At 42.8% G+C, this 23138-nt stretch overlaps 1 protein-coding gene across 2 annotated transcripts in view; it reads right to left on the bottom strand.

Annotated features, from left to right (window-relative positions):
- SCD5 (stearoyl-CoA desaturase 5) overlaps nt 1-23138 on the bottom strand; it is a 169477-nt gene that overhangs the window by 8553 nt on the left and 137786 nt on the right. Inside the window, exon 4 of one of the 2 annotated variants that reach the window (XM_517188.8) lies at nt 17998-22973. The exons of the other annotated variant lie outside the window; for it this stretch is intronic. Within the exon in view, the coding sequence (XP_517188.2) occupies nt 22772-22973 (202 nt within the window). The 3' untranslated portion in view covers nt 17998-22771. Of the gene's footprint in view, nt 1-17997; nt 22974-23138 lie in introns of those variants that run through there. 2 annotated transcript variants of the gene reach the window in all.

Below are 23138 nucleotides of genomic sequence, written 5' to 3'. Positions count from 1 at the left end.
TGGTGTTTGGTTTTCTGTTCCTGTGTTAATTTGCTGAGGATAATGGCTTCCAGCTCCATCCATGTCCCTGCAAAGGACATGATCTTGTTCCCTTTTATGGCTGTATAGTATTCCATGGTGTTTAGGACATGCCTCTTTTTATTCTTTTACCCTTCTCCTACGCACAATTAGATGCCCCGCCCCCTGCCCTGCCCCCCCCAAAAAAAGCAGACCACGCGGCAACGGCCGGTGTCTGGGCAGTTTACTCTGGGATGTGAGCTCCATTGACAGGCATGGATGGGCAAATGGGCTCAAGGAAATGGGGAATGGGGGAAGGCCATGACTGCATGCATTACTGGAGTGGCTACTGCTGGGGCAACTGAACTTGGATTTTGATGGGTCACAATATACCTCTGGATTATCTTCTCAGGGAATAAAAGAAGGGATGGTTTTTCCATTGGCTCCAATACCTCCTTGGCATCAAGGGGTGCCACATGGGATATTAGCTCCCCCACACTTCCAGGTCTGCTTGGGTCAGAACAGCCAAGTGGGCTCTGCAGGCATCTCAAGCAGGAAGTAAGAGAAGCCACACAGCTCAGCAAGGCGCTGTTACATCCGTGCCAGCAGGTGGCTGAACAAACAGCTGGAGTGAAAAGCTGGGCTGACAATATGAGTGTCTTGAGAAGTACCCAACACAGGTAGAAATTGCAGTACTACAGGGTTGTTGTGAGGATCAAATACTAATAGCTAAGGCACACTATGTGCTTACCATATGCCAGGGCAGTTCTGAGACCTTTATATGTATTGACTCATTTAATTCTAACAAACATTCTCTGAAGAAGGGACTATTATCCCCATTTTACAGATAGGGAAATAGAGCAACAGAAAGTTTATGTAGCTGGCCCAAAGTCGCAAGACTCATAGGTGGTGGGACAGAAATTCAAATTCAGGCAGAGTCACTTCAGAAACCACCATGCTATTCTGCCTTGCAACTGAAAAAACATACGTCAATGTGCTTTGCAGACTGCTAGCTGTGCATGTGTCAGCTCCCATCATGGTAAATATTTTTATTGGACACCATATTAACCCATCAGCACCCATTTTCTAGTCACTGGGATACAAGATGGCTGCACTTTAGTGGATAGTGGGTGCCTAGGAAGTCAAATGAGTGGGCTGTGTTTGGAGGGGCAAAGACCAAAGACAACTAAGGGACTCAGGGCCTTAGAGGTGGCCTTCTAGAGTCATGGGCAGAAGGCTCTTAGGGAGTTCTCTCCAGATGATCTGCGAGTAAGGGAAGAAGGCAGCACTGGGTGGAGGGAGAAGGTCACCCACAATGAGTTTCAGTGGATCCGATGGGGCGTTCTGGGCCAGATGATCTTAAGACCTATATGAAATTGAAAGGTATTATCTTTGCATCATCTGGGCATTGGCCTCAGGGAGCCCCTGGGAGGGCAAATGCTTGGGCGAGGCAGCTCTCTGTGGCCAAGGGCAATTTCCAGAAAGGACCACAGCCAAGACGTGGGAGCATCATCTGAAGAGGACGTCTGTGTGGAGCACACAGGCCCTGCACAGGCCGAGGACCTGGGAGCTGGTGGTGAGCATGTGAGGAGGAAAGGGCTATGGAGGGAACATGGAAGAGGCACCCAGAGCCTTGGCTCTGCTACTTCTTGTCCGCACCTCTAAGGAGGAAAGCAGACAACTGAACAATGGCAACAGAAGCCATCTTGCAACTCCAGCAGCTTCCTCTCCTTCCTCTGCTCTCTGGATTACAACCCAGGCCTTTCAAGGGAGCCTCTCCTAGTCCTGCTCTGAGCCACTGTCCCCACCCCCATCTTGCTTCTGAAAGAAGAGGGAGAGAAACACATGTGGAGGGCTTGCTCTCTGCTGGGCCCTGGGCACTTCTCTCTCTGAATGCTTGCAGCAGCTTTGGGGTAGACACCCTCGAGTCATGAAGGCCCCAGGCAGAGGGAGGTGCCGTGGCCTCCCAGGGAGAGGCCGAGGCCCTGCTCTGGCTCCTGCTCTCTGAACCCTGCTCTCTGACCCCAGTCCTATGGAATCGGCCTTCTCTGGTCTGACCACAGCCTGCAGCACCCAGCTTCCACTCAGACCCTGCTCCTGCCTCCTCCCTCTGAACTGTTTAAAGAGCCTCCTGCCTGCCTTGGCTCTGGTTCTAGAAGCTCTACCCTGCCAAGTGGGTGGGTCCCTGTGGATGGACAGCACTAGCGATGTGGTTTCCCAGGGGTAAGGAGGAAAAGGCCCGGGCTTCCCCGACTAGAACCACCATGGTCCAGGCACATTGCCTCTTCCTCAAAAAAGACATTCTTAAAAAAAACCACTGTCCTCATTCCAATGATGCTGCAGAGATCTACTTCTGGGGTTATTCTCTGATTGTCTTCCCTGTAATCGGCTAGGATTCCTCTTTGTATGTTCAGTAGAATGGATGAAAGAAGGAATTTTTAGGGGGCACAGTAAGTCTGGGTAGGATTGCCAGTGAGATGGGTCTGGATGCTGAACACAGTCTAAAAATCCTCCCTGACTATCTCAAGCCGACTTAGCAAATCTTTCCCAAGTAGGGAGTATCCCTTCCTCCTGTGCACTTTTAGCCTCGAGCAGCTGGTCTCCTTTTAATAACAGTCACTGGCCTTTGTGCTTCAGAAGAAGCACTGAGATGGCTCCCCAGCTTCCTCATCTAATAACACTCAAACATGAATGGTCTCGCCAAGGGGCCACAGAGCAACTCCACGACGCCCTCTTGCACCTACCCCTTCCTCATTTTAGAGATTTCCTTCGTCATTTGGTGATAGGGAGGAGGGCTGGAGAGGAGTCATTGACGCTGCCCTGTCTTTTTGCTAAATGGGTTTTCTGTTGTTGTTGAAAAGCACCACAGAACATTCAACTACACAACGCCTTCTAGCTGTGTGACCTTGAATGAATTATTTAATCACACTGAGCCTCAGGTTTCTCTTCTGTAAAATGCTGTGCTAATAAATGTATTATTGGGTGCTTACTACATGCCAGGTACTGCCCTAGAACTGAGACAGAAGGTGAACAAGGCCGGGCATGGTGGCTCATGCCTATAATTCCAGCTACGGGGAGGCTGAGGCAGGAGAATTGCTTGAACATGGGAGGCAGAGGTTGCAGTGAGCCAAGATCATGCCATTGCACTCCAGCCTAGGCGAAGAAGCAAAACTCCATCTCAAAAAAAAAGAAAAAGAAAAAGAAGGTGAATAAAACAGACAATCCCTGGCTTTGTGGAGCAGGGGTATACTGGCAGAGATCTATATATCTGGTATATTCTGGCAGGGAAGACAATGAACAATATAAATAAGCAAATTGTAGAGCACATTAGTGGTAAATACCAGGAAGAAAAAAAGCAGAGAAGGAGAATATGATATATTAAAGGCAGGCACTGAAATTTTAAATAGGGTGTCTATGGGACGGCTTGCTGACACTATGGTTTTTGACTAAAGACTTGGGGAAGTGAGAAGTTAGCCATTTGGCTAACTGGGGGCAGGGGTACCCACAAATAGCAAGGCCCTGAAACCATGCAGACTGGGGCTGCATGAGACTTGGGGCTGGAGCAGATGAACAAGAGGGAGGGTTGTAGGAGATAAAGTAGGAATAATGGGGGATCAAGTTTGGAGGGTCTCATAGGAGGCTGTCACATGATCCAGGTTAAAGAATATGGTGGCCTGAACCTGGATAGTCATGGAGGTGGTGAGAAATGGTCAGAATCTGGGTATATTTCTAAAGTAGAGTGGCACAACTTGTTAACAGACTCCATGTTAGAGAGAAAGAGTGGAGTCAAGGATGACACCAAGGATTAAGATGCCCTAAGCCGATGTAGGGGAGAATGGAGGAGGAGTGGCATATGAAGAGCTCTGTCTTGGACACGGTAAGCGGGAGATGCCCAATATACATCCAAATGGGGCTGCCAGGTAGGGGATATCAACATGTAGGTCTGGAGTTGAGATGTGCCCTAGAGAGAGATGGGGACGGGAGTAGAAGTTTGCAACTCATCAGCATATTTATGATGTTGCTCACATACATTTTTTTTTATGAGTTCCATAATGGCCCTATGACGTAGTTTTTATAACCTCTTTTGCAGGACCTGTGCAGAGGTCCAGAGATGTCTTGGGCCTTCCCCACAGCCACACCGGTTGTATACAGCATGGGCAGGTTTCAACTCAATTCTGAAACCCTGAATGTCTGATGCCTCTAGTATAACCTGCTGCTCACTCAGCCAACCAAGAACATGGCACAGAGAGAGGGAAACTTACCCAGAGATAAACAGGGCTGGAGTGTTGAACACAGACCTGGCCCCATAAGTTGCATATATTTGAGTAAAAATATTGTCCCCTCAGGGTTTGAAGTGGATACTGTGTACACTCTAGATAGAATGAGCTTCTTCCTCTTCTTAAACTGAACCACATGCTGTCCCGTGTCTATGACACTCTTCCCCAGCCCTGGCTGACTTGCCTCTTCCAAGCATCAGTCTGAACATCACTTCCTCTCAGGGGTTTTCATCAGTCCCCCAGGCGAGGTGCACTGCACAGCATTCCTGTAGCATGTTGTCCTTCTCATCTCTCAGTATTCACACGAGCTGGCTTAACGGGCAGCCTAACCTGCTAGATCAGGGCTCGCAGCCCTGACTGCACATTAGAATAAATTGGGGAACATTTAAAAGTGACTGATGCTGAGCACCCACTGCTGCAGACCAAGTGAATCAGAATCTCTGGTCTGGGCATTTCTATTTTTAAAGCCACCCTGTTGCAAACATTGATGGTAGCTTCCCTTTATTCTTCCTTGTCCCATCCTTTCTTTCTGGCTGGAATGTCTGGATTTTGTTCAGGTATCTAACTGTCCTCCTTGCAGCCATGTCCTTTAGGGTAATGTAGACCCTACCCAGGGCCCTGGTCCTGATTGGTTTAAGGCAATTTTGGTAATATCCTTCACTTTGCAAATAATTAATTTAGGAGTGGGCATGTGACACAATAGAGGCCAATAAGACTGGAGGGAAAGGATGGCCATACCTTTAAAAAAGGGAAGTAAATGTTAGCAAGGATGTAGAAATACTGGACTCCTCAGGTACGGATGGAGGAATGTGAAGAGGCACAGCCACTGCAGGAAATGGTTTGATGGTTTCTCCAAAGGTTAAATATCAAGTAAATATCATATGACCCAGCATTTTCACTCCTAGGTATATATCCAAAAGAATAAAAAGCAGGGACATGAACAGATATCTGTATGCCCATGTTGGTAGCAACATTATTCAGTGGATGAGTAGACAAACAATGCTGTACATATATACAATAGAATGCTAGTCAGCCATGAAGAGGAATGAGATTTTCATGTATGCTGCAACATGGTTGGGCCTTGAAAACATTAAGATTAGTAAAATAAACCAGACAAAAAGGACAAATACTGTATGCTTATACTTGAGGCACCTAAAACAGGAAAATTCATAGCGACAGAAAAGAGAATAGAAATTACCAGGAGCTGGGGGTGAAGAGAAAGTTATTATTTCATGAGAACAGAGTTTTTATTGGGAATGATGACAAAGTTTTCTGTATAGTGGTGATGGTTATACAGTATCATTAGTGTACTTAATGCCACAGAATTGCACTCTTATGAGAGGTTACAATGATTAATATTATCTTTTGTATATTTCACCACAATAAAGAAAGAGAAATACAAGGAAATATCTTCCTCAACAATAGAAAGAGCACAGGGGCAGAAATCATTTCTCTTTCCTGCAGTGACACCCAGTCCAGCAACAGCCATCTGTGACTATGAAAGGAAGAAGCCTGAGAAGCAAAGTTGCCTCTTCAGGCTGACAGAGCAGACGGATGGAGAGCTCCTTGGATAAGCTGTTGAGCCACTGAACTAACCAATCCTGGAGGTGCTTTATCCCTGATGTCTTACTTTGAGATGCAAGGATGTGCTATTGTTGAAGCCAGTTGAGTCAAGATGTTCTGTAGAGTAGCTAAAAGCATCTTAGCACACCGTAGTGGACATTGTGATGTGCCACCCAGGTCCCCACTTAGGATTAAAGGACTTACTCTCCCAGTAGCTGACAGTGCTGCCTCTGATGGAGAGCTGCCTTGCCTGAGGTCATGCCCCTCCCTAATGACTGCACATCGGCGACTGACCAGAGAAGCCCGTTGTCCAGGCCTGGTCCCCACTGGGCTGACTAATGTCTCCACTGAGACTGTTCAAAGCCCAGCTTCTTCCCTTTACCCATCTTGCTTCTGCCCCTTCTTCCACATGTATTGATCCCAAGGACCTGCTCCAGTAAACTTTCTACAATGTAATCTCCATCTCAGAGCCAGCTTCTAAGGTAACCAGACCTATGACATGGATACACTGCTGGGCTGGCAGAATTCAGCAGAAAGGCCAACTCTCCAAGGTCTCACAGAGAGAATCCCACATGACAAGCACTCCTAAATATTTGTGGAATGACTAACTGAATGATATTTTGGTTAATAAATGATGAGTCTTGGTTTCCCAGGAAAATAAAAACACTACAGTGATTTCAGTAAGGCAAGGAGTACGATACAATCCCAAGGTTTCCCAAAAACCACAATCATGCAATAACTGTGCAGACTGCTTTTGGGTTCTTCATAAGATGCTTACCTCTTGGATTGGTGCCCATGTAGGATTGTGCACATAAAGCCAAGAACTTAATTAAAGACATTCTTGCTCATCAGGACCCAACCCCTGGTAGCAACAGATTTCACTGTGAGGGTTTCTACCCCCAGTTTAAATGAACAATTTCTGAGCATGAGCTTTTAGGTCATTCCCTGAGCTTCCAATTATGGTAAAATGTTGACAATATTTAAGATTAACAACCACTCTAACAGGTTTGGTCTTGGTTTGGAATGTGAGTGACTTCCTCTCTGCCTATCTATGAACACTCAGACTCTGGGATAGGAGAAGGTGCCTAAACTCATCAGGACAGCAAAAGAGTGGCCAGGCACCAGTGGCTCACACCTGTAATTCCGGCACTTTGGAAGGCCAAGGCGGAAGGATCACTTAAGGTCAGGAGTTCAAGAGCAGCCTGGCCAACATGGTGAAACCCCATCTCTACTAAAAATACAAAAACTAGCCAGGTGTGGAGGTGAATACCTGTAGTCCCAGGTACTAGAGAGGCTGAGGCAGTAGGATCACTTGAACCCGGGAGGTGGAGATTGCAGTGAGCCGAGATTGTGCCACTGCACTCCAGCCTGGGTGACAGAGTGAGACCGTCTCAAGAAAAAAAAAAAAAAAAAAAAGGCAAAAGAAAGAGGAAGAACTAGAGGGAAGGGGTGGGATCGACCCAAGAAATAGAGTGGCTCTCCTCCACAGATTTGAGAACACAGACCCAAATATTTGTCAAAAACATAAAGGCAAAAGCAGTCAAACTCACTTTACAGGTATTTCTAGAGCAGCATTCTATAGCTTGAAGGTGACAACTGACAAGGACAGGTCCACAACAGATGCTGTAAGCCCTTCCACTACCCACCCCTCTCAAATTCTCATTGCACAAATACCACAATTGGGAAGACGTTCCTCAGCATTTAATTCTGGACAAGGAGTCCATTTTCACACAATCAAATGCCATTGCACACAACAGCGCCCCAATCCAAGTAAGCCTTGGTCACAGAACACAAATCCAGATACGGGTACTAACCTTTCAATTACTTCAGCTCCAATAAACTGGATCAATAAAGAGAACTGAAACACTAGGAATAGTCTTGAAACAAAAAATGTATTTTGTGGAGAAGAAAGGATTTGGGATTTCTTTTCATTTCCCCAAATCTGGGTGTGATAAGCATCTTCAAACTCTCATTTTTCTTTGGATGAAAAAGAAATCACCGTTCTCTGTCTGCAAGCATTTTCCTACTGCTTTGCTAACCCTAAACACAGCAGTCCAGAGCTGGTGGTGTGTGAGATCTTGAGAGTGAAATCTATTAGAGCATGAAGGGGGGGAAATGACCTGCCGACTTCCAAGGGGGCCAGCCTGAGGAAATGTGAAAAGAAGCAAACACCACAACGGGTGAGAAAGAAATTACAGCCCCACAAATGCACTGTAATGATGAGTGATGAGCTGTCCCTGGCATCTTGACTAAACATGTTTGGATTTTTATTTCACTTAAAGCCTGGCCAGAAATTCATTTTCCCTACAATTTTTGCACCTTGCAGGGGACAAGGAAAAATCATGTGGATGCTTAGTAAACACTTATTTAGAGGACAAATGATATGCCCTGACAGTTTGCAAATGCATGGAACATTCTCTCCCCCTTCCTTTGTCTCCTCTGGCATTGCCCACAGGGAAGTGAAATATGTGATGCACTTGGATGCACATCTGAAAATGGAGGCCCATTTTGGGGGTAGCTCTGTGGAGTGTCACTGAAAATCTTCCAAACTTTTTGAATTGTTTAAGTTGAAAATGGGTTTTCTCTCTCCTGTGTGCAGTGTCTTTAAGTGAAAGCACTTAGGATTGCTTTGTTTGAAGTATTCTCTGAAAGTTGTAATCGAACTACTCTAGAGCTGGCTTTGACCCTGAATTGGTCTTGACATCTCCTCCCCTGTGCTACTCCATGATAAGCGTTCTGTAGAAGAAAACCTTTCACTTGGATCATCCAGATGCATGGCCTGCATCTTCTGGATGCATCTCCTCCCCTGTGGAGGAAGCAGAGGGCAGACCACTGCTTCACAAAAGCATCTTCTTCAGAACCTTGAAATGCAGCAGAGAAAAGATATTTTTCTCTGGCTTTGGCTTTTTTCCCCCTTTTGAGATGGAGTCTCGCTCTGTCACCCAGGCTGGAGTGCAGTGGTGTGATCTCGGCTCACTGCAACCTCCGCTTCCTGGGTTCAAGTGATTCTCCTGCCTCAGCCTCCCCATTAGCTGGGATTACAGGCATGCACCACCATACCCAGTTAATTTTTTTTGTATTTTTAGTGGAGACAGAGTTTCAACATGTTGGCCAGGCTGGTCTCGAACTCGTGGCCTCTAGTGATCCACCCATCTTGGCTTCCCAAAGTGCTAAGATTACAGGTGTGAGCCACCACACTCAGCCATCTCTACTTTTTTTGGCAGCAAAAATTTTAAAGGAATGACAGTGACACTAGATAGTAGTGCATGTATACATGTGCGTATGTGCCTGTGTGTTCACGTATGTGTGCAAGTGTGCTCCCCTGATTGTTTTAGCCTACATATATGTAGATCTTGTGCTGAAAGGACAACAGACAGAGTACGATCCTCCACCCCATTCAAGGGAGCAAGTTTAACTCCAAAACTCTAACAACTCAATAATAAGCTACACACCAGCAGCCAATCAGCCTCCATTTGGGAAAAGAGCCAATGGAGTGATTTTAGCCACCGTCATGATCAATATCAGCTGAGGTAGCTGAATGGATTAGATGGGCTGACCATTTTTCTTGTTGAGGGTAAAAATGAACAGGCTGATATAACACAGCTTCTTCATTTCTCCTGTAAAAGATATGACCCTTGTGCACAACAATGTGCTCTAAAGGTTACGTGGGTCCCTTCCTGTATTCAAGCTGCATTGTCCTCCTCAAGCTCTCTAGTCTTCAGAAATCAGCTCAAGATTGATTTGCTCCAGACAGCCTACCCTGATAGATCTCCTCTCAACTATGATTATTGCATTATTTGATGTCCCTTCAGTATAACCGTGCTGTAAAATCTCCGGAAGATAATCATTTTAAGTAGCTGAGTTTTCTTCCTAGTTGAAGATATACATGTTCAATTACCCAGACTTTTAAAAAAATTGTTTATGTTGGGAATGATAGTAAGAGGAGTAGAAAATAAATACATAAATTGTATATGGAAATCATTACTCATTTTTTTTGGCCCTCTTAATCAGAGTTTATGAAACAAACTTGACCTTCCTTGATAGTGAGGAATGTCTTAACCTGGGTTCCCCGGATGGCAGGACTCGAGGCAAAAGCTTATGTGCTATTATTTTATAAACAAAGCTCAAGTCCACGGAAAGAGAGTGTGGGAGGCAGGGGAGGTGAGGCAGCTACCAGGACAGTGTGTTACTGCACTGGCCACTATTTGCTATCTCAGTCGGGCTGGACCATCTTCCAAGAGGCCATGTGAGCCACTGAACCTCAGGACATTCCCTCTGGGAGATGTTTGGGGGAAGAATGTCTCACCAGCTCCCACCTTTCATCCCAGCCCCTCCACCACATGCAAACTTCTGGATTGCAAACCTGGAGGCTGAGAGGTGTCTCAGGCTCCAGCACCAACAGAGAAGTCCCAAGGCAGGAGGCCCGCACACACAGGTGTGAAGAGGGTGTGTTGGGATGAACCTACCAAAGCCAGTTGGAGTGCACAGAGAGCTGCTCAGAGCAAATGGCCAAATGCCCTAGGACAGAGGAAGTCCAGAGAGAGTGTGCAGTGGTGCCTAAGAGGTATCTCATGGCATGAGCATGATCTCGAGAAACAACAGTGAATGCTCTGTGTTTTTCCAACAGGGTCGATTGAGGTATGAGTCTCGGTCTTGTCTGAGTCAATATATATGAGTCAGTTACTGTAAGAACTGGGTTCTTATATTACTTATTAAATTTTGCTGGCCCATCCCTTAATTTCAGGTCTACCCTGAGCAGCTGTCATTTCTGTTTGTCAGTGTTGCCACCAGCAGTTGCTTCTTTGTTCCTTCTAACTTGTTTCTCTTTATCTGTGAAGGGTTTGAAAACCAGACAACTAAGACTATTCAATTTGTGTGTAAATCAAGAACACATGGGCTCTGGGTGAGACCTGAAGTAGTCGGTCATGCCGAGACTAAGAGTGCAAAATTATGAGGATCATGACATTGATTCGAAGATCTCTTTCTATGGAGGTACAGGGTGGAACATGTGCTTTGGCGTTTCGAGGATTCCATGCAAAAATGTATATCATTCTGGCATATAGTGTCTAATAATGGTTCTCTTTGTTTATTTACAGGTCCTTGGTTTATTCCAGTTAAATGAAATTACTAGATAGCTGAGTAGTGAGACACTACTACATTTAGTTTTCACTCCACTATGTGTATTTGAACTTAATGACATTGTTATACTGCTTGTGATTTACTTGAAGATTCTCCAGCATAAATAGGGTGAGAGGGGTGTGTGTGTGTGTGTGTGTGTGTGTGTGTGTGTGATTCTTCACCTTAGGGGCAGTTCATTAACATATGAAGTACTGTAATAAAAAAATCCACATTTCAGGTATGCTTAGTGAGCACCTGACAAGCTAATCAGTTCACATACCAGAGGTCTGTGACAAGGCTTCAACTATTTTTATCTCCAATCACCCCTAAAGAATTTGTAATTAGAATAAGGGAAATGAATTTTCACTGGTAAAATAAAGGTGTTCAAAATATTTGGATTGGCTAAAAATACTGTATGGGTACCTCCCAGCAGCAAACATTTTTCAGAGGGGCATTACCTAGGGCCTTGCTCCATCCTGTGCCCCACTACTGACAGGATTCTGTGGCTGGATTCTGAATAGAAGGTGAGCTGTGTGTGCCCTTAGGAGACTACCGTTATCATGTCTTCCATGCAAGGGGCTGTCAGGGTGTCCAAAGGGCAGAGGTAGGTCTTCATCAAGTCTCAGACTGCTACTTGCAGTAGAATTTGTTCTGACAACATGGGATTCTGGTGTAGGGAAGACCCATGCCTTCCTCCTCTTACACTGGAGTTGGCCAAGGTTATTGACAGCAGACATGGCCAAATGGGTCTCCTGTTGAAACATCCACATCTTTGTAGGTAGTTCTCTCCCTGTATCTTTGAGGGTCACCGGGCCTTTGAAGGCAGCTTGAATACTGGAGATTACTGTTCGTCTGGCGTGATCGTGCATGAACGGATAGTGCGCTCACAGAGCTTCCCTGCCTCATCCCGGGAGACAGAACTCCAGGCTGGTGAAATACACTTTGAGGGGATGAAACTCCATGAGTGGTGATGTCCACGTGCTGCTTCCTTCAGCATTATGCACACTTCATCCCTGCTAAAGCTGTAGGTCTCAGCCGTAGGTTGTCTAGTGCTCTCTATAAACTAGGTAGTAGACACACTCCTTAGTTGTCAATTATTTTTTGACGGGAGTGGGAGGGGTTGTTAGGTAGTTCATCAGGCTCAGTAAATAGAAAGATGAATAGGACATAGTCCTCATGAAGCTTATAGTCTAATGAGAGTGCTCTATGAGCAGATTATTTTAATATAAAATGATAAGCATAATGGTGAGTTATGCCCATGATATCACAGACCTGCTAAGGAGGGCACTTCATTCAGCCCAGGAAAATGGATCCAAAGCTCTTTGGTCTCAGGACCCTTTTACATTAAAAAAATATTTTTGAGGTCACGCACAGTGGCTCATGCCTGTAATCCCAGCACTTTGGGAGGCCAAAGGCCAGTGGATTACCTGAGCCCAGGAGTTCAAGACCAGCTTGGGCAACATGGCAAAACCGCGTCTCTACAAAAAATACAAAAATTAGCCAGGCATTGTGGTACACACCTGTGGGCCCAGCTATTCTGGAGGCTGAGGCAGGAGATCACCCGAGCCTGGGGAGGTTGAGGCTACAGTGAGCCATGAGTGTGCCACTGCACTCCAGCCTGGGTGACAGAGTGAGAACTTGTGTCAAAAAAAAAAAAAATTATTGAGAATGCCAAAGACCTTTTGTTCATGGGGGTTAGAGCTATTGCTATTTACTGTATGGGAAATTAAAACTGGGAAATGTTTTATTAATTGATTAAATATCAAATGTTAATATATGTTAATTATATATAAGATTACATATAAAATATATGTGTATTTGTTAATATAAAATTAATATTAAATATATCAATTCATTAAAATAATAAACCTATTACATGGTAAATTAATTACATATTTTTAGGAAAAATAACTGTATTTTTCAATGCAACAAAAATATTTAGTGTGAAGAATGACACTGTGTGGTATCTTTGAAGATCTTCTGGATGTCTGGCTTTATGAAAGGCAGCTGGATTCACCTATCTGCTGCTGCAGGCAGTCTGTTGCAATATGTTGTTTTGGTTGAAGTCTATGAAGAAAGTCTGTCTCACACAGATGTGTAGTTGGACAAGAGGGCCTTACAGACCCTCTGAAAGGGTCTTGGGGACCCACTGACCAAGAGTCTTTGGACTATATTTTGAGAACTACTGACCTTAGCTTCTTAGAGGTGAGTTTTGAAGAATGAACAAGAGTTGGCTAGGTATAAGAAAGAAAGAAATAATGGCATCCACAGCAACCTGGATGGAATTGGAGACTGTTACTCTAAGTGAAGTAACCAGGAATGGAAAACCAAACGTCGTATGTTCTCACTCATGTGGTGCTAAGCTATGAGGACACAAAGGCATAAGAGTGATACACTGGACTTTGGGGACTTGGCAGAAAGGGTGGGGGGTGGTGAGGGATAAAAGATTACACATTAAGTACAGTGTACACTGCTTGGGTGATGGGTGCACCAAAATCTCAGAAATCACCACTGAAGAACTTATCCATGTCACCAAACACCACCTGTTCCCCAAAAACTGATTGAAATAAAAAATTAAAAAATTGGCCAGGTGTGGTGGCTCATGCCTGTAATTCCAGCACTCTGGGAGGCTGAGGTGGGCAGATCACCTGAGGTCAGGAGTTTGAGACCAGCCTGGCCAACATGGTGAAACCCCGTCTCTACAAAAAATACAAAATCAGCCAGGTGTGGTGGCACAAGCCTGTAGTCCTAGCTACTTGGGAGGCTGAGGCAGGAGAATCGCTTGAACCTAGGAGGCAGAGGTTGCAGTGAGCTGAGATTGTGCCATTGCACTTCAGCCTGGGTGACAAGAGCTAAAACAAAACAAAACATAATTAAAATGTAAGAAAAAATAGGCTAGGTAAAAAACAATAAGAACATTCTAAGTCAGTGCTTCTCAAAACCATTACTGTGCATTTGAATCACCTGGGGTCTGGAGTGGGGCATGAGATCCCGCCTTTCTAACAAGCTCCTGGGTAACACTGATGCTGCTGGTCCTGGAACTACACTTCGAGGAGTGAGGATCTAAGCCAAAGAAACATGAGCAAAAGCACAGTGTCACGAAATAGCCTGAAGTGTGAGGGGAATGGCATTAGTAGGAAGTGAGGTATGAAACAGAAGTACCAAGAGATAGGGTAACCGTGGCCATGGCATTGAAATAACAGTTGCAATTTTTCCCAAGAGGAAGTTGTTAAAAGGTTTTATGCAGGAGACAGCTCTGACTCATAATTAAGCAAGCACAGTTTCTTATTCTGAATAACTCAGAAATGAAGTAAAATATAAAATATACCAGCAAAGTAAGCAGGCAATAGGGTGAAGTGGAGGAAGAAGAAAGACATTATTCCCTATAAGTACTATGACAGTGTAACTCAGTAGAAAGAGCATGCACTTTGGATCAACACAGAGTTGGGTTCAGATTCCAATTCTACCATTTACAAAATATTACTAAGTCAACTTCTCAGAGCCTCAGATTCTACCATGCATAGAGATAAGGAAGAGGAATTTCATATGCACATAAAAGTGTCTGGTGCACAGTAGGTCCTCGATACACTAAAATCAACATGATAAAGAATGTTATAGAAATTATAAAAAATAACAACTAGAAGCTGTTACTATTATTCTAAGACTAGATGTAGACTTATACTGGGCTTATTAGAACTTTAAATTTTCAAGAGTAAAAAGATTCTGAAAGAGTACCTGAGGGGGATCACTTCAAAGTCAATGTTTTGCCTATGTATATGCAAGGCATTAGATGCTGGTGACAATTAGAAGAGAAAGACTTCAGTCGGGTGTGGTGGCTCACACCTGTAGTCCCGACACTTTGGGTGGCTGAGGTGGGCAGATCCCTCGAGCTCAGGAGTTCAAGACCAGCCTGGACACATGGCAAAACCCTGTCTCTACTAAAAATACAAAAATTAGCTGGGTGTGGTGGTGCGTGCCTGTAGTCCTGGCTACTTGTGGGGACTGAGACAGGAGGATCGCCTGAGCCTGGGAGGTGGAGGCTTCTGTGAGCCCTGCTCATGCCACTGCACTCCAGCCTCGGCAACAAAGTGAAACCCTGTTTCAAAAAAAAGAGAAAGACCTCAGACCCCTCAAGTTAATTATCCCTTCTTCTAATACAACTTGTACCCAAACTTTCAATATGAAGTTTGAATGGTTTAAATCTTGGTCCCCCACACCCTCTTCTCTTTTCCTGGTAGTTGGTGCAGTTAATAAACAGCAAAGGCGCAAAGGGCACAAAGAAAAAGAAATGCATTATCATATTAAATAGAGCTACCACAGTTGTAGACTCTCTCCCTGCCCGAGCTCCCACATTAGAAGGTGTTTCCTAATCTCTATTCCTCTTTTTCTCTGGAAACACTTGACCTTCAGGATCCAGAAATCCCCTCACTACCACCTGGGATTCTAAGACTCTTAACATCACATTTTCCCCCTAAAATGTTGGTTATTACAGTCACATATGAAATGTAGCTCTCTCAGTCCTTTATAGCAAATATTGGCCCTCTGATTGTAAGAGAAAGTTTTCATTATCACAAAAATCCATGTTCTTAGTGGGGCAGAACTAGTTGGGCAGAATTTGAAAGTCGATGATAGACAGACAGATAGATAGATAGATAGATAGATAGACAGATAGATATAGATAGATATAGATAGATAGGCTTTCAAATTATGCCCAACTAAGAACCATATATGTATATAGTTTCTCCAAATCTCTTGATAGTTAGGACATCTGAGTAATTGTTTTTCTCTTCTTTAAAATGGAAGACTGATAAGAGTAGGTTTATAAAAGAAAGTCAAATGGCAGAAGAGTCCTCACACTTCAGTTGAGTCAATGAGTATTTTTTTTTTTTTTTAATCAAACGGAGTCCTGCTCTGTCACCCAGGCTGGAGTGCAATGGCACAATCTGGGCTCACCGCAGCTTCTGTCTCCCAGGTTCAAGCAATTCTCCTGCCTCAGCCTCCCAAGTAGCTGGGATTACAGGCGCCAGCCACCACCCTGGCTAATTATTGTATTTTTTGTAGAGACGGGGTTTCACCATGTTGGTCAGGCTAGTCTTGAACTCCTGACCTCAGGTGATCCACCCACCTCGGCCTCCCAAAGTGAATGAGCATGTTTTGACAAATCACATTATCTCAGCACTAGGATCTTTTTATCTGTGTGACAGATTTATTACTGTTTTATAGGAAAACAGGCAGTGTGAAGAGAAGTAAGTGACTTGGACAGGGAGCCTGTCCAAAGCCAATATCTGACAAGAATTTTCTTCAGCTGGTAGGTTGACAATGATTTCTTTGGTCTCTATTTCACTGGGAATTCATCCCTTTCACTCTTTGTAATTTTCATATTTTAGACTAAGAATTTGACTCTTAGACTACCCTTTGCAGTTAGATGTCTTTACCCAGGAAGGGAGCTAGCCTATGCTTTACTTTAAAAAAAAAAAAATTTTTTTTGAAGGCGTGAAAGCATTTCTTTAAGCAAAGCAAAAAGGGGAGAATGTGAACTTCTAATTTCCAAGGTGGGATTACATCAAATATCTAGACATTGGCTCTCCATCAGGACCCCCTGCCTCTGGCAAGGGGTGGGCAACAACCTAGATAACGTCCTCTCCAGGTAGGTGGCTCCCAGTGGCACTCTGCAACTTGTCTGGTCAATGTGATACTTCCCGCTGTTAGCCTAGGATACCTAGGAGGGAAGGCTGGATGTCTGGGCATCCACTCACAGTCCCTCTCACTGTCTGTGATAAAAATTCAGCCATTCCTGTTGATAATAATGACAAAAATTGTAGAATATCTAGAAATAAACCAAAAAAGAAACATGTAAGACCTACACATAGAGAATTTTTAACATTTACTGAGATATATAAAAGAAGTCTTAACTGAGAATAAACTCTGTTCCTGAAGAATGAGAGCCGTCAGGTGAAGGCCCTCACCATGCCAGTCAGAAAGAACCATCACTTCATGTAGACTTCTTCAAGGACCTCATCTTAACATTCCCTCTGAAATTGTGAATCCCCTCTGGTTCTTAATATCCTCATCTACTACAGTGTCACTTTCGTATACAAATTTGGGAGTCCCTGACTATTTCATAAGCATGTGCCTTTTCTTCCCAATTAAATTACAAGATATATAAAGGCAAGGACTCTCTTTTTTTCCCTTTGTATCTTCCATACCCCTCATTATGGAAATACCTCTACTTATAAATTTTCCATTTAAGGAAGTTCACAGGTATGAACAAAGCAAGGTGGAAAAAGGCTTTAATCTTTTTACCTATCACCAGCAGATGGTATTAGTGGCCACAAGCAAGCATTTGGCCACACTTTGTTCATTAGTCAGGGGTGTGTTAGCTAGGTTTGTGCTAAAGTTCTGAGATATTTTATGAACAGCAGTAACATCATCAGTTACAAAAGTATAAAAGTAGTGAGTGTCTTTAAGTTGCTGCTAAAAAGACGCACATAATTAGGATGAAAACAAAAGTAAAAATAGTTTTTCAAACTGGAAGCCATGAGAGAATGCCAACTGTTGCAGGTGGCTCATGGCACAGCAGGAAGAATTCTTAAGGCTAAGGAGTGAATAGTGATCAAAGAGGAAGGAACAGGGATTGGCAAAATGAAAAAGGAAACTTTTTGAGACTGGAGCTAAATGTTAGCAACAATTAACTTTCACATGTATTAACTAATTTAGTCACTCAATAATTTTGTAAGATAGATATCATCATTACCCTCTGGGCCTACATTTTGTTAATGTTGGTGAAGGCCAGGAGTTTATAAGGGAACTTAAGCCTAAGCACAGTGAAACAGCTGTTGCTGACACGTCTGCTGTAAGCCAAGGGTGGCTCCTTGAGTTCCAAGTTGCTGGGTTCAGAGACCACCCAAATCAGCAGAACATCAGCTGGTCAGTGGGTGGCAAATGAAAACACTGTAGACATCAAAGGTCCACAATAGGGGAAAATGTTTAATAGAATGTAGGGAAGAGACAAGTACTCCTGGTTTTAAAGCTTTGATAAGACTACTTATATATTTTATTATTATTATTATTATACTTTAAGTTCTGGGATACATTGCAGAATGTACAGATTTGTTACATAGGTATACACGTGCTACAGTGGTTTGCTGCACCCATCAACCCATCACCTACATTAGGTATTTCTCCTAATGCTATCCCTCCCTTAGCATCCCCCCCCAACCCCCCAACAGGCCAGGGTGTGTGATGTTCCCTTCCCTGTGTCCATGTGGTTTCATTGCTCAACTTCCACTTAGGGAGAACATGCAGTGCTTGGTTTTCTGTTCCTGTGTTAGTTTGCTGAGAATGATGGTTTCCAGATTCATCCATGTCCCTGCAAAGGATGTGAACTCATCTTTTTATGGCTGCATAGTATTCCATGGTGTATATGTGCCACATTTTCTTTATCCAGCCTATAAATGGGCATTTGGGTTGGTTCCAAGTCTTTGCTATTGTGAATAGTGCTGCAATAAACATACATGTGCATGTGTCTTTATAGTAGAATGATTTATAATCCTTTGGGCATATACCTGTAATGGAATTGCTGGGCCAAATGGTATTTTTGGTTCTAGATCGTTGAGGAATCACTACACTGTCTTCCACAATGGTTGAACTAATTTATACTCCACCAACAGTGTAAAAGTGTCCCTATTTCTCCACACCCTCTCCATCATCTGTTGTTTCCTGACTTTTTAATGATCGCCATTGTAACTGGTATGAGATAGTATCTTATTGTGGTTTTGATTTGCATTTCTCTAATGACCAGTGATAATGAGCTTTTTTTCATATGTTTGTTGGCCTCATAAATGTCTTCTTTTGAGAAATGTCTGTTCGTATCCTTTGCCCACTTTTTGATAGGGTTGTTTTTTTCTTGTAAATTTGTTTAAGTTCTTTGTAGATTCTGGATATTAGCCCTTGGTCAGATGGATAGATTGCAAAAATTTTCTCCCATTCTGTAGGTTTCCTGTTCACTCTGATGATAGTTTCTTTTGCTGTGCAGAAGCTCTCTAGTTTAATTAGATCCCATTTGTCAATTTTGGCTTTCATTGCCATTGCTTTTGGTGTTTTAGTCATGAAGTCTTTGCTCATGACTATGTCCTGAATGGTATTGCCTAGGTTTTCTTCTAGGGTTTTTATGGTTTTAGGTCTTACATTTAAGTTTTTAATCCATCTTGAGTTAATTTTTGTACAAGGTGTAAGGAAAGGGTCCAGTTTCAGTTTTCTGCATTTGGTTAGCCAGTTTTCAGAACATCATTTATTAAATAGGGAATCCTTTCCCCATTGCTTGTTTTTGTCAGGTTCATCAAAGATCAGATGGTTGTAGATGTGTGGCATTATTTCTGAGGCTTCTGTTCTGTTTCATTGGTCTGTGTATCTGTTTTGGTACCAGTACCATGCTGTTTCAGTTACTGTAGCCTTGTAATATAGTTTGAAGTCAGGCAGCGTGATGCCTCCAGCTTTGTTCTTTTTGCTTAGGATTGTCTTGGCTATACAGGCTCTTTTTTGGTTCCATATGAAATTTAAAGTAGTTTTTTCTAAGTCTGTGAAGAAAGTCAATGGTAGCTTGATGGGGATAGCACTGAATCTATACATTACTTTGGGCAGTACGGCCATTTTCACAATATTGATTCTTTCTATCCATGAACATGGAATGTTTTTCCATTTGTTTGTGTCCTCTCTTATTTCCTTGAACAGTGGTTTGTAGTTCTCCTTGAAGAGGTCCTTCACATCCCTTGTGAGTTGTATTCCTAGGTATTTCATTCTCTTTGTAGCAATTGCGAATGGGAGTTCACTCATGATTTGGCTGTTTGTCTACTATTGGTGTACAGGAATGCTTGTGATTTTTGCACATTGATTTTGTATCCTGAAACATTGCTGAAGTTGCTTATCAGCTTCAGGAGATTTTGGGCTAAGATGATGGGGTTTTCTAAATATACAATCATGTCATCTGCAAACAGAGACAATTTGACTTCCTCTCTTCCTATTTGAATACCCTTTATTTCTTTCTCTTGTCTGACTGCCCTGGCCAGAACTTCCAATACTACGTTGAATAGGAGTGGTGAGAGAGGGCATCCTTGTCTTGTGCTGGTTTCAAAGGGAATGCTTCCAACTTTTGCCCATTCAGTATGATATTGGCTGTGGGTTTGTCATAAATAGCTGTTATTATTTTGAAATACATTCCATCAATACCTAGTTTACTGAGAGTTTTTAGCATGAAGGGGTGTTGAATTTTATTGAAGGCCTTTTCTGCATCTATTGAGATAATTATGTGGTTTATGTCATTGGTTCTGTTTATGTGGTGGATAATGTTTATTGATATGTGTATGTTGAACCAGCCTTGCATCCCAGGGATGAAGCTGACTTGATTGTGGTGGATAAGCTTTTTTTTTTTTTTTTTTAAGATGGAGTCTTGCTGTGTCACCAGGCTGGAGTGCAGTGGTGCCATCTCAGCTCACTGCAACCTCTGCCTCCCAGGTTCAAGTGATTCCCCTGTCTCAGCCTCCTGAGTAGCTGGGACTACAAGTGCGTGCTACCACACCCGGCTTTTTTTTTTCTTTTTTTGTATTTTAGTGGTGACGGGGTTTCACCGTGTTGGCCAGGATGGTCTTGATCTCCTGATGTGCTGCTGGATTTGGTTTGCCAGTATTTTATTGAGGATTTTTGCATCAATGTTCCTCAGGGATATTGGCCTGATATTTTCTCTTTTTGTTGTGTCTCTGCCAGGTTTTGGTATCAGGATGATGCTGGTCTCATCAAATGAGTTAGGGAGGAGTCCCTCTTTTTCTATTGTTTGGAATAGTTTCAGAAGGAATGGTACCAGCTCCTCTTTGTACCTCTGGTAGAATTTGGCTGTGAATCCCTCTGGTCCTTGGCTTTTTTTGGTTGGTAGGTTATTAATTACTGCCTCAATTTCAGAACTTGTTATTGGTCTATTCAGGGATTCGACTTCTTCCCGGTGTAGTCTTGGAAGAGTGGATGTGTTCAGGAATTTATCCATTTCTTCTAGATTTTCTAGTTTATTTGTGTAGAGGTGTTTATAGTATTCTCTGATGGTAGTTTGTATTTCTGTGGGATCAGTGGTGATATCCCCTTTATCATTTTTTATTGTGTCTATCTGATTCTTCTCCCTTTTCTTCTTTATTAGTCTGGCTAGCAGTCTATTTTGTTAATCTTTTCAAAAAAACAGCTTCTGGATTCATTGATTTTTTTGAAGGGTTTTTCATGTCTCTATCTCCTTCAGTTCTGCTCTGATCTTAGTTATTTCTTATCTTCTGCTAGCTTTTGAATTTGTTTGCTCTTGCTTCTCTAGTTCTTTTAATTGTGATATTAGGATGTCAATTTTAGATCTTTCCTGCTTTCTCCTGTGGACATTTAGTGCTATAGATTTCCCTCTAAACACTGCTTTAGCTGTGTCCCAGGGCTTCTGGTACATTGTGTCTTTGTTCTCATTGGTTTCAAAGAACTTACTTATTTCTGCCTTAATTTTGTTATTTACCCAGTGGTCATTCAGGAGCAGGTTGTTCAGTTTCCAGGTGGTTGTGCGGTTTTGAGTGAATTTCTTAATCCTGAGTTCTACTTTGATTGCACTGTGGTCTGAAAGACTGTTATGATTTCCGTTCTTTTGCATTTGCTGAGGAGTGTTTTACTTCCAATTATATGGCCAATTTTAGAATAAGTGCGATGTGGTGTTGAGAAGAATGTATATTCTGTTGATTTTCACACATAACAATATTCATCTTAAATGTAAATGGGCTAAATGCCCCAATTAAAAGACACAGACTGGCAAATTAGATAGAGTCAAAACCCATCGGTGTGCTGTATTCAGGAGACCCACCTCACGTGCAAAGACACATATAGGTTCAAAATAAAGGGATGGAGGAATATTTATCAAGCAAAAAAAAAAAAAATAGCAGGGGTTGCAATCCTAGTCTCTAATAAAACAGACTTTAAACCAACAAATATCAAAAAAGACAAAGAAGGGCATTATATAATGGTAATGGGATCAATGCAGCAAGAGGAGCTAACTATCCTAAATATGTATGCACCTAATACAGGAGCACCCAGATTCATAAAGCAAGTTCTTAGAGACCTACAAGGAGACTTAGACTCCCATATAATAATAGTGGGAGACTTTAATACCCCACTGTCAATATTAGACAGATCAACAAGACAGAAGATTAACAAGGATATTCAGGACTTGAACTCAGCTCTGGACCAAGTGGACCTCACAGACATCTATGGAACTCTCCACCCCAAATCAACTGAATATACTTATGTTTTTATTTATAGAAATACATCTGGAAATGATAGCTTAAACTCCTCTTAATCACTTTTGACTTACAAAAATAATCAACACGTGTACAGCTTTTTAGAACCTAAAGTCTTTATAAATGGAATATCTCCTATAGAGTGCTGTATGTGTAGTTAATAACACAAATATTTATTGCACATCTCCTCCGTACTTTCACGTATATTAACTAATGTATTCTCCCAATAATTTTGTAAGGTAGGTATCATTATTACCCTGCTCTAGATGTGGAAATAGAATCTCAGAGACAGAATGACAAAACTGAAATCTTTTTTATTTTAGGACCATATTTTACCTCCCCGTAGCTGCCTCCTTGTGTCAACTGATTGAATGAATAAATAACCTAATGTTAGCACAGACTGCATCTCTGTCTATACTTCACGCCGTTAAAAAAGGCCTGGGTATGGAGTCCCTGTCTGTTATTCTATACGTTATCACCAAGCCTCGCTGTTGTATATCTCTCTTCTGACCTTCAGAATACCTCCAGGGACACAGAAAGGGCACGCAGCATCAAGCAGCACTTTTCAGAGTGGTTACAATGAGTATGTAACAAAGCTAAAATGTGTAATCCGGGAAGGGTGACTTTCAATATATGCCCTTGATGCCATTCACGAAGCATCTCACACGCTGCCTCTTGATTGAGAGCTCTTCCTTGTTTCTGGATGTGCTGTGTACTGATAAAAAATAAAGAAAATGACTGAGAGTTCCACCCAGGTTTGTTCAGCAAGGGTTTAATTTCTCTAGTGCTCCTGTAGAAATTGTGTCAATAACAAAACCTTGCATCTCTCAATCTAATCATCCCTTGACACATTCAATAGGATATAACATGGTGAGATAGG

Source organism: Pan troglodytes, chromosome 3, assembly GCF_028858775.2.
Source record: "Pan troglodytes isolate AG18354 chromosome 3, NHGRI_mPanTro3-v2.0_pri, whole genome shotgun sequence".
NCBI classification, from domain to species: domain Eukaryota; kingdom Metazoa; phylum Chordata; class Mammalia; order Primates; family Hominidae; genus Pan; species Pan troglodytes.
The sequence above is the reverse complement of the archived record's forward strand: the minus strand, read 5'-3'. Positions and strand labels throughout refer to the sequence as shown.